The sequence below is a fragment of the Arachis hypogaea genome, chromosome 8 (assembly GCF_003086295.3).
Source record: "Arachis hypogaea cultivar Tifrunner chromosome 8, arahy.Tifrunner.gnm2.J5K5, whole genome shotgun sequence".
Classification (NCBI taxonomy): domain Eukaryota; kingdom Viridiplantae; phylum Streptophyta; class Magnoliopsida; order Fabales; family Fabaceae; genus Arachis; species Arachis hypogaea.
In genome coordinates, this window is record NC_092043.1 from 40,112,250 (window position 1) to 40,125,287 (window position 13,038).

The following is a 13,038-nucleotide window of genomic DNA, read 5'->3' on the forward strand; positions in this document are numbered from 1 at the left end:
TTTACAAGCAACTTAGGACTCTTGCTACAATGACTCCTGCTACAATTCACACCTAGTTTTCAAGATTTATTTCAAATCAGTATTACCAAACATTTTCAAAACTTTAAACGCCAGTTAAAATGTTCCAGATATAAGGGTGGATGTTTCACTGGCCAAGTGAAAACCGTGAAATGCATTCCTCAAAAGAGAAACAATTTTGAACAACTCATCAATCTTTACTGGTCAGAAACATTTGTTCATGAATACTCAAAAGTTATTGCAAAATCCATTGAAATATTCCACTTTTGCTACAGTTGACTGGACAAGCGTTGTCTATTTACATAGATCATTACATAATAGAGATACTGAGTTAGGTACAAGTTATACCTGCATCGAGTCTCAAATTTATCGTGAAATCTTACCAGAACAAGAGCATCCAAATTCACATAATTTTCATAGAAAAGACAATAAAATAAAATAAAATAAAAATAAAACCTTACAGGAGTAGTTCGCAGGGGCAGAGGCACGGGAGAAGGACCAGATCGGAGTTATTAGTGAGGAAGAAGAACAAAGCACAAAGCGGCAATGTGTAAAAAGGGAAGGGAGAAGGAGGAAGCGTAAAAGGAAATTGTCTCATCTGGAGAAAGGGTGAAGAATGAATGATGAACCCTAGCAGAGGCAACTGATTTATCTCTTTGAAATTTTGATTAAAAGAGAAGGAAATGTGTAAAAAGTAAAAAACATAGAGGCAAATTTTAATTATTGATTTTTTCAAAAATAAAAATAACGGGGTTCTACTTACAAATATTTTTATGGTGGTTAAAATGATACTCCCACATAAAAGTGGGAGTAAGGAATCCGTGGTCAGATTTTCATTCTTCTTCGCTTGAGGGGGTGTGGGTTCAACGCTGCAAAAAAAACCCATCATCACCAATCGAAACCAGTAAAATAAATAAATAAATAAATAAATAAACACAACAAAACAGTGGCGGTAAAGAACACAGAAAAAAGCTTTACTTGAAATCAAAGCGAGCTAGCAGTTAAAATCTCATCTTTACCCATACGCTGTCAGATACAAAGAAACAGAGAGAGATGGCGACTGCTATAGCTATAGCACATTTTTGTCCAGAAACAGGCTTAACTCTTTCTTGTCACAAAAGAAATCCTTTCCTCTCTCATCACCTTCATTTTTCTTCTGCTTCCCTCTCCCATGCTGTGTTCTCCAGAGGTAAGTACTGTATGTAGTGTAAACTCATAAAGCTTACAACTATTTGCTGATTAACCATCACCAATAGTTGACTCTGTTTCTCAACTTTCTCTGAATCAAAATCACTCATTTGTTATTTCAGGCTATTTGTCAACTGAGATGTTTAGAAGGCCAAAAATTTTCACCCCATTATTTGTAAGGCCAAAAGATATGCTCCAAACACCACAAAGAGAAAGGTACAAACTATTTGTATTCCAACAAATCAAAGCCAAAGTTTTATTCGAAACTTTATCAGTGATTTTCTAATAAAAGGAATAAACTTCAATATTATTGTTGGGCAGAGATTAAGTAGAAAGAGGGGAGGTGAACCGGACAAGAAGACACACAGGAGAAGGATGGGGTCCAAGAAGAAGCTGCTTTTCAAGATCATCAGGCTAGTCTCAGCAGCTGGGACTAGATTCTTCTATGCCAAGAAAAAGAGCAGGAAGATTGACCTCAAGAAATATGATCCAAAGCTAAAGCACCATGTCCTGTTCACAGAAGCCAGTTGATATGTAACATGGCACTTTCGTCTTTGATATTTCCCTGCTTTGGTTTTCATGCAAGAATTGTATGACTAAGCTGTAAATATACAAATTTCCATTTTTGATCACATGTGTGTAGTTCCGGTCATACTGAAGCTGCAAAACTGAGCTAAGAAATTGTAGAAATCATTCCCAATTACCAGATCTCTTCAATCAGACTAAATTGTAAATAATTTTAATTCAAGGCCTCAAAAACTAAATGCCTTCACTGTCAAAACAATTACTTACTAAAAACACACAGAATCAAGAAAAACAAACAGAGGCCAAAGTCAACCAACATAATACACGCATCAATTTTATATGAAACTTCCATTTCAAACTCTATCACTCTTCAAATCCTCCATTCCTTTCTTCAGCGGTACATTCTCTCATTTTCCAAGCACTGTTTGATTGAGACTAAGTTGAGATAGTTCCCTCCTATTGCTTCCACCGGCTTAATTCTCTTTTTTAAACATTAGTAGAAAATCTGCCGAGGTGCTTAATTGGATGAGAAAATGTAAGCTTATCCAACTAACACAGCTATCATAAACAGATAAGGGAGCAAAATAACCCCAGCCTTCTAATTTCTGGACCCTCTAATTAACATAAAATCTCGAATCATAAAATTTGGTGTCGGGTTATCTTTTTTCCTTGCTTCTTGACAATCTAAAGAGTTTGGCAAGATATCTCAATGTTCGAAAATTCAACCAAATCAACATCCTATGCGTCTCAGTATATTAGCACTCAATGCCTTTCAAAGATATATTACTGTTGGCTATTTTCGACTTAGAGAACCCGAACCAATGGCAATGAAGTTATTGGAAGAATTGGATCACTAGATAACTCCAATACCATCATCCTTTTTGTTTTTCTGTTCTTTCTTTTGACTGAATGTTCATGGAACTCAACAGTTTCTCAGTTCTGGGCTCAGGCTCCATTCCCTTAGACACCATCTCCCTAAAATAGCGCAAGGCATCCTTCGTCCTCCCATTTTCGAGGTGCCCATGAATCAGGATTGTATAAGATCGCCTATCTAGTCCCCATCCATTCCTTTCCATCTCTTCCCATGTTCTTCTCACCCCATCCTGGTCATCCCATTCCATGTACAACCTCAAAACCAAGTTGTAAACATCATCATTCATGCTACACCCATTTCTCTCCATCCTCTCCAAAATCACAGGAATTTCCTTCGGCTCCTTCAAGGAACCCAGCAAGTAGCTATAAGTAACAGCATTAGGCAAACAATTCCCCTTCCTCCTTTCCATATCACTCACTAGCTCATATACCTTCTCCATTCGCCGAATCTTAGACATGTGTTTGATCAAGGAGTTGTAAGTAGCCACATTAGGTTCAACGCCCCTTTCGCTCATGCACTTGAAAACTTCCAATGCCTCGGGAACCCTCTTTTTGAAACAAAGAGCATCAACGATGCAGTTGTATATCACAACATCGGGCTTGCAGCCTTTATCCCACATGCCATGGAACAACCTCAGTGCAGTGCCGAGCTTCCCCTTCTTGGTCATTGCCTTGATAAATGTTGCATAAGTGAAAAGATCGGGCTTGCACTTAGATGCCAATATGTCTTTCCACAACCTCTTCGCCTCATGTGTGTTCCCTAAGATGCACCAACCATGGAGGATCACGTTCCAGGACTCTATATCAGGTGGAAGCTCATTCACCTTGCTGCGAAACAAAGTTTCTGCATCTTCTACATGCTTGTACCTGCACAACCACATCAAGAGGGTCCTAAATGCTTCAGAATCAATCTCCAATCCAAACTCTTTCCTCCTATAGAATATTCCAACAGCTTCCTCCACCTTATGTGCACCCACATACCTGTAATCGGAGAACACCCAAAATTAACCATTCACATATTTACATGACACCTAGTTAGTTGACTTAATGCTCTTCAAATGTACCAAAGTGATATTAAAGAATTCAGAAAAGCTAATAGGAATCATTTTGAGATCACATATCACATAAGAAAATCAAACATCCAAAGCTCTATAATAGAACATTTAATCTACCTACGAATCAATGTGGAAAAAACCAACTCGTTCATGACACCCTGTCTATGGGACATTTCATTGAGCACCTGGTAGAGCTCCTCAAACCGCTTCATCTTCCCGAGAATATCCACAATCTCATTGAAAACAACGGAACTTGGCACATACCCATTTTGCTCAGGACTCACTTTACAAGCCCAATTAAAGAACACAAGGGCGGGCCTCCAATCGGAATGATGCCGTTTAAGCACTTCGAAGACGAGTTTGTCGCTAAGCTGGAACCCACATAGGTCGAGTGCTCGCTCCACTTCGATGGCGGGCTTGTCCCTCCGGAACTTGAGGAGATTCTGAAGATAAACGATCGGCAGTGGTGGTGATGGTGGTTTCCAGTGGGGTGGGTCCGAAAGGGAATGCACGAAGCATGTGGTTGGAGTTCGGAGGAGAGTGGCTGTGGTAGGGTAGAATAGGATTTTGAGTTCCCACCGGCGGAGTTGCCAGAACATGTACGGCATCAGCGGAATTGAATTGATGGTGAGGTCTATTATGCGAAAGGAGCTTTTAAGCCCAAATATCTGGCAGGTATTTGGAGGAGGTGTATATTGTGTAATGTTTTTATATTTCTGAAAATTTGAAACTAAAAAAAAAATTTCAATATAAAATTTTCAGTGTAAAAAATTTCAAGCATAGTTTATTATAATCGACCAATAATTGACCCGGTCATATGACCGGTCACTGGGTCATTGGTTCACCTGGTCATAATTAAAATGAAAAGTTAAAATGCACATCTTCACAAACATGTTAATAACAATCAAGTATCAATTCTTAGACATAATTAATGATGCAAAAAGAGATAATAAACTAGTCGCCAGTACAAAATACTTTCTCAATTTAAATGAACAAAAGAGAGCAATAGATAACACAATCGCTAAGTTAATGATTAACAAATTCATTAAAAACGAAATTCAAATCTATTCTTACAACAACAAATTCACCTCGTTGATAATTTCCAACAACAAATTCAACTATGATAATTTTCAGCAACAAAAAAATTTAGCTAAGTGATTATTTCAGCAAGATAGCAACAAATTCAAGGTTCAGTGATGATAATCAACAGCAAATTCAACTTAAGTGATGATTTTCAGTAATAAAAGATATTTATACCAAGTGATATTCACAAGACAGCAACACATTCAAGGTTCAATCAGTAACAAAAATTCAACTCAGTGATGATTTTCAGCAACAAAAAAATTTAACTAAGGGATTACATATATACTGAAAAGAAAAAAAAATTAATACTCCATCTTGAAAATGGCCTAGCTAAAAATAAAGAGTACAAAAACACCTCGTTCAAAAATAAGACTTCAGAAACCATTTAAGATATAATGATATATACTACAAAGTGAAATTACGCCAACAGACATGTTCAAAATGATCCAGCATTTATATAAATTTATTACAAATAAATCTACAAGGAACCTAAAGAAAGATAACAAATTTGTACAAGAAGATCCTTACTAAACTGAATGTCCGAGAATTAACAAGTAAATGATCCCAAAACTACACCCAAGATGAACTATCAACACCTAATGCAGCATAAAATCACAATCCAGTTCAAAACAGATCCAATTACAAGAAATACACACTTCAAACAGGTAACCAACAATTCTACACCAAAAATCCAAACGAATAGTTTGAACTTAATAGGATTGGATCAGATCTAATGATCTCAAATCAAACTACAGACAAAACAAATACAAAGTTTTGACTCAACCAGCATTGGGAAAACACTATCAAAGAAAATATATGCAAGCAACAAACAGCATTTGATTTGATTTCCATTTTAGCATTGAGCAACAAACATTACAAAACAGCAACAAGTAATCCCTAATCACACTAAACCTGAAATGAATAAAGCTAACAGAGCATAATCCCTAATTACAAACCAGCAACAAGTAATCCCTAATCACACTAAACCTGAAATCAATAAAGCTAACAGAGCATAATCCCTAATTACAAAACAGCAACAAGTAATCCCTAAACCCTAATCCATTTTTAGCAGCAGCAAGAAAATTTCAACAAAAATTTCAGGAATTAAAAAAGAGCAGCAGAAAAAAAATCAATTATTTGATTTCTATTAATCCATTCACAATTTCACATTCAAAAATCAGCAAACAGAGCATAAAAGGAAGATAAGAACCGAAGAAGTGAAAGCAGTGCCACTAACCTTCGACGGAGACACGGACGGCGACCGGCGAAACGACGGAGACCGGCGAAACGGCGGCGAGCTGCTCCAAGCCTCGAACAGAGAAGCCAGGGAGGACGGGAACAGGGAGAAGGAGGACGCCGAGCTACAAGAGAGGACGCGGAGTCGCCGACAAAACGGACGACGGCGGCACTGCGGCAGAACCGTTGCAGTGAGAACCTAGGGTTTTGGTTGGGTGATTTTGAACTTTGCTTCAGAGTTCAGAGGGATAGTGGTTCACAAATAGGGGGGTGTGTTGGGGGAAGGGGGTGAGTGAGGGGAGGGCTGAACGAGTGAACGTTGTTTTTTTCCTTTAAAAAAAAAAATCAAACGTCACTGTTTAACAAGAACCGGCCGGTTACCGTCGCTCCGATCCGATTTTCAAAACATTGCTGTTTTTACTTTTTAATTTTGCCAAATGCCCAACCTTCAAGAGAAACGACGTCGTTTTCCGAAGAAACAAAAATTAATGAAAGAAACCATGTTTGCCAAGCATTTGCGAAAAGGATAAATGTTTGTAAAGAATTGAAGACTAGGCTTCAATGTATTATTCGTCTGGATCTGGGCCAATACTATCACATTTTTTTCGTTTAAAAATATTTAGTCATGAACCCTTGATACTATCACATTTTTTACAAAAGAAAGCAATAGACATTTGAGTATGATTCATGAATGTCATGATCCAAAAATGTAGAAAAAATGGTCTTTATGTATTGGGTGGACTAACTACATGTCCTTCAACTACGAATAACACATCATTAAAGTTATCTTACCAAAATATTTCTAATTTTGTCTGATTTTAAAAAATTCTCTAATTCCCACCCATTGATATAATAATAAATGTATACATATTTTAATGATAAAAAATATTATTTGTACACTAAAATCAGTGACTAAAATCAGTCACTAATATATTTGTATATAAATATATGTGTGGTTTAATTTATTTTTAATATATATTTATATTCTACCATATATTTTATACTCTTTAATGATTGTGTCACTAATTTTCAGAAAATATGCTTATTTTTGGTTGAGTAATAAATTGTGTATAATGTAAATTATTTTATTAAAATAATAACGTGGCCCATGTAATTAATAAAACTGGAGCAATTGCACACTTCTCTAAAAAAAATTAAATTTCAACATGAATAAGTTGATGATGGGACATCAAGAAGCATTTCACTATCCTCCATGAAATAAGAGAAGACCAAAGGACCATGAGAGAAGATCAAAGAGTTATAAGGGAAGAACATCAGAGGCAGGGGTGTGACATAAAAGAAATCAAGCACTCCATTGGATCCTCCAGAAGGAGTAGTAGCCACCATCACTAAGGTGGATTCGTTCCTTTAATTGCCATTGTTTATGTTATTTTTCTGTTTTTCATGTATTTTGTTTTATTGTTTGTTTCTAGTGCATGATCATCCTTATGTCTTAAAGCTATGAAATATTCCATGCATCTCTCACCTTACTTAAAAGAAAATTTTAATTTAAAAATATAAGTAAGATGCATGAACTCGAGTTATATAATAAGAATAGTTCAATTATTTGATGTGGTGACATTGCTTTTGTTTTCTAAATGTATGAATAAACAGTGCATATTTAATGTTGGAGTTAAAGAATGTTGGCTCTTGAAAGAATGATGATGAAAGTGAAGTATTGTTGGTAGTCTGAAAAATTCATAAATTGATTCTTGAAGTAAGAAAAAGCAACAAAAAGTAAAAAAAAAAAATATGTGAAAAAAAAGAAATAAAAAGCAGAAAAAGCTAATAGCTCTTTAAACTAAAAGACAAGAGTAAGGATCTAAGGCTTTAAGCATCAATGGTTATGAGGGCCTAAAAGAAATATCTTAGCCTAAACAGTTCAAATGAGCTGTTTCCCTAACTATATGCTTGTGGTGTGAAGGTGTCAAGTGAAAAGCTTGAGACTGAGCAATTAAAGTCGTGGTTCAAAGCAAAGAGTGTGCTTAAGAATTCTGGACACCACTAGCTGGGGATTCTAGCAAAGCTGAATCACAAAATGAAAGGGTTCACCCAGTTAAGTGTCTCTAGCATTTATGTATTCGGTGGTAATACTGAAAAACAAAGTGTTCAGGGTCACGACCAAGACTCAAAAGAACCTGTGTTCAAGAATAAAAAAGAACTGAACTAGGAGAGTCAATAATATCATCTGGACTCTAAGGCTGCTTTTGTTTCTAAGAGCAGGACAGGACAAGACACTGAGAACAGGACAGGACAAGACATTGATGGACAGAGACACAAAATTTTGTGTTCTTGTATTCTGTTTGGTGATACACTAAAATAAATTATGAAAATTCAATTTATTCTCATTTTTTTCATTCAAAAAATTTGAGATGAAAAATATAACAATAAAAAATATAATTATGAAAAATTAACAAGAATAATGTAAGAAAAAATAAAAAATAAGTTGTGTCCCTTATTAGTGTCTTCGTGTCCTTCCTGTCAGGATGGACACAAAATCCACTAATTCAGTGTCTCTGAACACATTGTCTCTGTCTATGTCTCCTCTGCCAAACACGATTTTGTGTCTCAGTGTCTCTGACTCAGTGTCCTGTCTCTATAAACAAGCACAGCCTAAATTCCTAAAAATGCCAATCATTCTGAACTTCAATAGAAAGTGAGATGCCAAATCTATTCAGAAGCAAAAAGCTACTAGTCCCGCTCATCTAATTGAAACTGAGTTTCATTGAGAACTCTGAGATTTATTGTATCCTTCTATTCTTTTTATCATACTTTGTTTTTGGTTGCTTGGGGACAAGTAACAGTTTAAGTTTGGTGTTCTGATGAGCGGATATTTTATGCGCTTTTTGTCATCATTTTCATATAGTTTTTACTATGTTTTGTTTAAGTTTTATTATGTTTTCATAGGTTTTAGTGAAAAATTCACATTTTTGGATTCTAATTTAATCTTGTGTGTTTTATGGTGATTTCAGGTATTTTCTAGCTGAAATTAAGGAGCTTGAGCAGAAGTATGATTCAGAGACAGAGAAAGGACTGTAGATGCTGTCAAGATATGACCTCCGTGCACTCGAAGGAGCTTTTCTGGAGCTACAAAAGTCCAAATGTCACACTCTTAACTCATATAGAAAGCTGACATCCAGGGCTTTCTATAAATATATAATAGTTAATATTTTGCTTTGGAAATAAAGGCCCAAAACTGGCGTTCAACGCTAGCCACCTACCCTATTCCTGGTGTTGGACGCCCACAAGGGAGCAACTGGCGTCCAACACCCAAAAGGGAGTCCTAAGCCAGCGTTCAATGCCCCTAAGGGGTACTAGCTTATGGGAGACACTCAAGCTCAGCCCAAACACTCACCAAGTGGGCACCAAAAGTGGATTTTTGCACTATCAACTTAGTTTGTCTTATTTCTATAATTCTTAGTTAGCAGATTAGTATATATAGGAGGAGATCACCCTAACTTATGATCTTCTTCCTCCCCTATTTTGTATTTTTGAACATTATGAGTCACTAACCTCCTAAGGTTAAGGTTAGCAGCTTTGCTGAGTTTCATAAATCAATAATATTACTAATCTAGTTCAATATGTCTGATTCTATTCTCTTATGCATTCTCGTTCTTTATCTTATGAATTGAGGGTGACCAGTGACAATCACCCTTATTCTACATTGGTTTCGTGCGAGTCCTGACCCGGATAGTGTTAAACCAAAGCTAGAGATTGCATTGCGTATTCCAATAGAGTACCTGGGCAACTTTGGATACGTGACATGAAATCTTGTTGACCGTGGGTAAGTGAGGTCTCTGTGGCGTTAAGGCTAGAGTTAGAGAAGTAACACTTTCTGATCCGGGGGATCTGCCTTGTCTGTGGCACCTTGAGTAGGATCGTGAAGGGGAGTGGATTACTTTGAGCTTCATCTTCTGCTACAGTGAGAAACCTAGAGGTGACTTAATGAGAGGACATGAGTTACTTCAACATGGTGGATTACTGCAGTGGAGGAAATTAACTTGATGAAAGGACATGAGTTAATCACTAATGGCTGTCATTGAAGGAATCAGAAGGTTAATGAAGTAGACAGTAAGAAAAGTTAATCCAAGAAGACAAAGCAACTTCGAAGCCTCAACCGTTCTCATACCATTGATTTCACAACCATCTAGTAACGTTTTATTTATTTATCTGCTTTATGCTCTTTCTCGTGACAACTATATTTTCTATCTGCCTAACTAAGATCTGCAAGGTAACCACTGCTTGCTCAAACCAACAATCTCTGTGGGATCGACCCTCACTCACCTGAGGTATTACTTGAACGACCCATTATACTAGCCGGTCTATCTGTGCGAAACGTGAGGAGCCAGTTTCGTGCACCAACTTTCTTCCTATGTTGAAGATGACTAAATAGGATTAGCTCTTGATAATTATCGTATGATCATTAATGACTAGGATAGAAAGTCTATATTCTCAATCCTTGCCATGAATGTCTCTATTTAGTATTTGCTTTCCTTAGTTGTTTTCTTTACTTTTATTGTCATTTAAATTCTTGTTTCTTTATCAATCCAACCCGTGAAACTCATAACCAATAATTGAGCACTCGATTGTAATTCCTAGGGAGAATGACCCGGGACTAATATTCTCGGTTATCTTTATTGGGTTGGACTTGTGACAACCAAAATTAAACTTTGATTTGAGGATCGATTTTTGGTTTGGGCTATGCTCACAACGAAATTATTTTGTTAAATTCTGAACTGGTATAAATTCTCACATCAGTTTCCTACAGGGATGCTTGTCTTTTTTCCGTGCCGAGATTGCGTTTCTTTTGTGCTATAAGTCTGACTGAGGAGTTTAATGCCAATTTGTGAGATATTATTGAAAGATCAATGCTGGGCATTTTGGCAGGGGTCCAAGTAAATAAGTCAGCATTCTGTTGAAGAAATTTTCTGAGCTTTTCTTTCTCAGCTTCTGACAAAGCTGAACCTACAAAAGTGAACTTGTTTGGATCGTTAGTTAAAGAAATTTTTGTAACTCCTCCACTAGAGTGGGTCTATCTTAAAGCTTGGCTCTTGGGTCCAACTCGGCTAGTGATGGAAGTTCGAGCGAGTTATGGACGGCGTATACTTGCGCTCCTATAGGTCGGTTTGCTGCAGGCAATTTTAGACTGATATTATAGCAATGCCGAGTTTTACGGTAATAATTGTGAATTGTGGCAATAAGGTTGTCCTCCACATGAAACTTAACATAGAGATGAATTATTGACATTGTAGCACTTAACTTATTTAGGAAAGGTCAGCCAAGAATTAAGTTATAAGGACTGAATATCTAGAGTTTTTGTTAGATCATTCTCACCAAGTGTGGTCTGTAACCACACAGATCCCAAGATAGGTACTCGTTCACCTGAAAACCCCACTAAGTCTCCAGCGGATGGTTGCAGTGCATTCTCACTCAGCTTCATTTTTTGGAATGTGGAGTAGAAAAGGAAATCGGCACTACTCCCGGGATCTAATAGCAGTTTGCGGACTATCAAATCCCCTAATTGAATGGAGATACTGACTGGGTCATTTAAATTGATTTCATTTGAATGGAAGTTGTAAACCCTGTTAAATTAGTAAATAATTAGTCAATAAATTAAATTTAAATAAAAAAACTTAGAAATATAAAAATTATATTAAATTAAGATAGAGCTCGTCAAAACGACAATTTTGACACTAATTTCAAAAAATTCGGCCCAAGATTGAACCGAATGGCTCGAACCGGTTGAATCAAGCCCAAACTGGGCCCGTGGGCCTAACCAGCCCAACACTTAAATGAGCTTAAACTCTTACGCTACCTTCAAATCACCGTATCTCTTCTGTCCGAGCTCCGATCGCCGTACCGTTTGCGGCCACGCGACCTCCGCGTCGAGCTCTATGATTCTACCAGAACAATTTCATACGTAATTCACTTTATTACTCTCAGCCTCTTCTTCCCCAATTTTTTTGAAATTATATAAGTGGCATTGAATTTTTTCCTCTTTGATGTATTAGGATCCAATTAACTTGAGAAAAACATTCACTCTTATTTATATGATATTTGGATAGGGTAAGGTGAGGATACCCTAACTCTATCTAATTTTCTGAATTTGTGCATTGGGTATTGAGTTTAGGTGTATATGTGTTGTATATTTGTATTAGGTGGGGTGTATGTAATTGGAACTTGAAATTGTAGACATTGGAGGCTTTGGATTGGTGCCAAGGCTTGGTGATTTTGGACAAGTAAAGCTGAGTGTGTGTCTTTGGTGTTTTATTTTGATCAATACGTTGAAATCGGCCAAGGTATGGTTTAGATTTCTTGCATTTAATATATAATGTTCTGTGAAAACTTAGGCTAGATGACCATAGGATAGATTGGAATGTATGTGTATATTTATTGCTTAGTATCTTGTTGAGAAGTATGTTTTGGTTTAGTGCTTGTTGACTAGTTGGTGATTTGATCAATTGCTTACTAATGATTTGAGGACATAAACATATAAGCCTAGAATTGGTGAGCTATGGTTTTGGTTGATGAATTTGGGAAGTGTATGTGTATTATTCTTGATTTGAGGTATGGTTTATTATGGTGGTTGTTGTGATGTTGAGGAAAGACATACTATGTTGATAATTGCAGGTTTGGTAATGAATGGGATGGGATTTTTAAATGAAAATGAGGTTTTGAAGTTTTGTAAAACTTTGGTTTTGGGCCAAATTTTGGCGAGCTATAACTTAGCTTCTGAACCCTCAAATTGTTTCCAACTTATTTTAAATAGAAAATTGGGACCGTGAAGTTTACGTCGTTCGAAAAACGGATGAAAAATATTTTAAATCGAAAAAGTTATAAGCGTCGAAAAATTTGAACAAAAAGCTATTTTTTTAGTTCTGGCAGAACCAGGATTTTTGGTATGTGTGTGCACGCACACCATTGTGCGCGCGATCTGAGCAGGGCCAAGTTTTCACTTGTGCATACGCATACTCTTGTGTGCACGCACACCCCTGTAAATTTTCAAAAAATGTGCGTAGGCACACTATAGTGCGCACGCACACATAGGAAAAATCCCACA

At 36.7% G+C, this 13,038-nt stretch overlaps 1 protein-coding gene across 3 annotated transcripts; it reads right to left on the reverse strand.

Moving 5' to 3' along the window:
- Positions 1-1,887: 1,887 nt before the first annotated feature.
- On the reverse strand, positions 1,888-6,560 carry LOC112707434 (putative pentatricopeptide repeat-containing protein At3g15200). Of its 3 annotated transcripts, none has more exons than XM_072201301.1 (3): positions 5,980-6,560; positions 3,777-4,504; positions 1,888-3,585 (listed from the first exon to the last, which is right to left on the reverse strand). In XM_072201301.1, the coding sequence occupies exons 2-3, from the start codon at positions 4,265-4,267 to the stop codon at positions 2,604-2,606; spliced, it is 1,473 nt and encodes a 490-aa protein (XP_072057402.1). In that variant the 5' UTR covers positions 4,268-4,504; positions 5,980-6,560; the 3' UTR covers positions 1,888-2,603. The 3 variants fall into 3 exon arrangements, with proteins under 3 accessions (XP_072057402.1, XP_025614961.1, XP_029144386.1); XM_025759176.3 differs by having other exon boundaries at positions 3,777-4,389; positions 5,980-6,486; XM_029288553.2 differs by having other exon boundaries at positions 3,777-4,375; positions 5,980-6,421.
- Between the last annotated feature and the right edge of the window lie 6,478 nt (positions 6,561-13,038).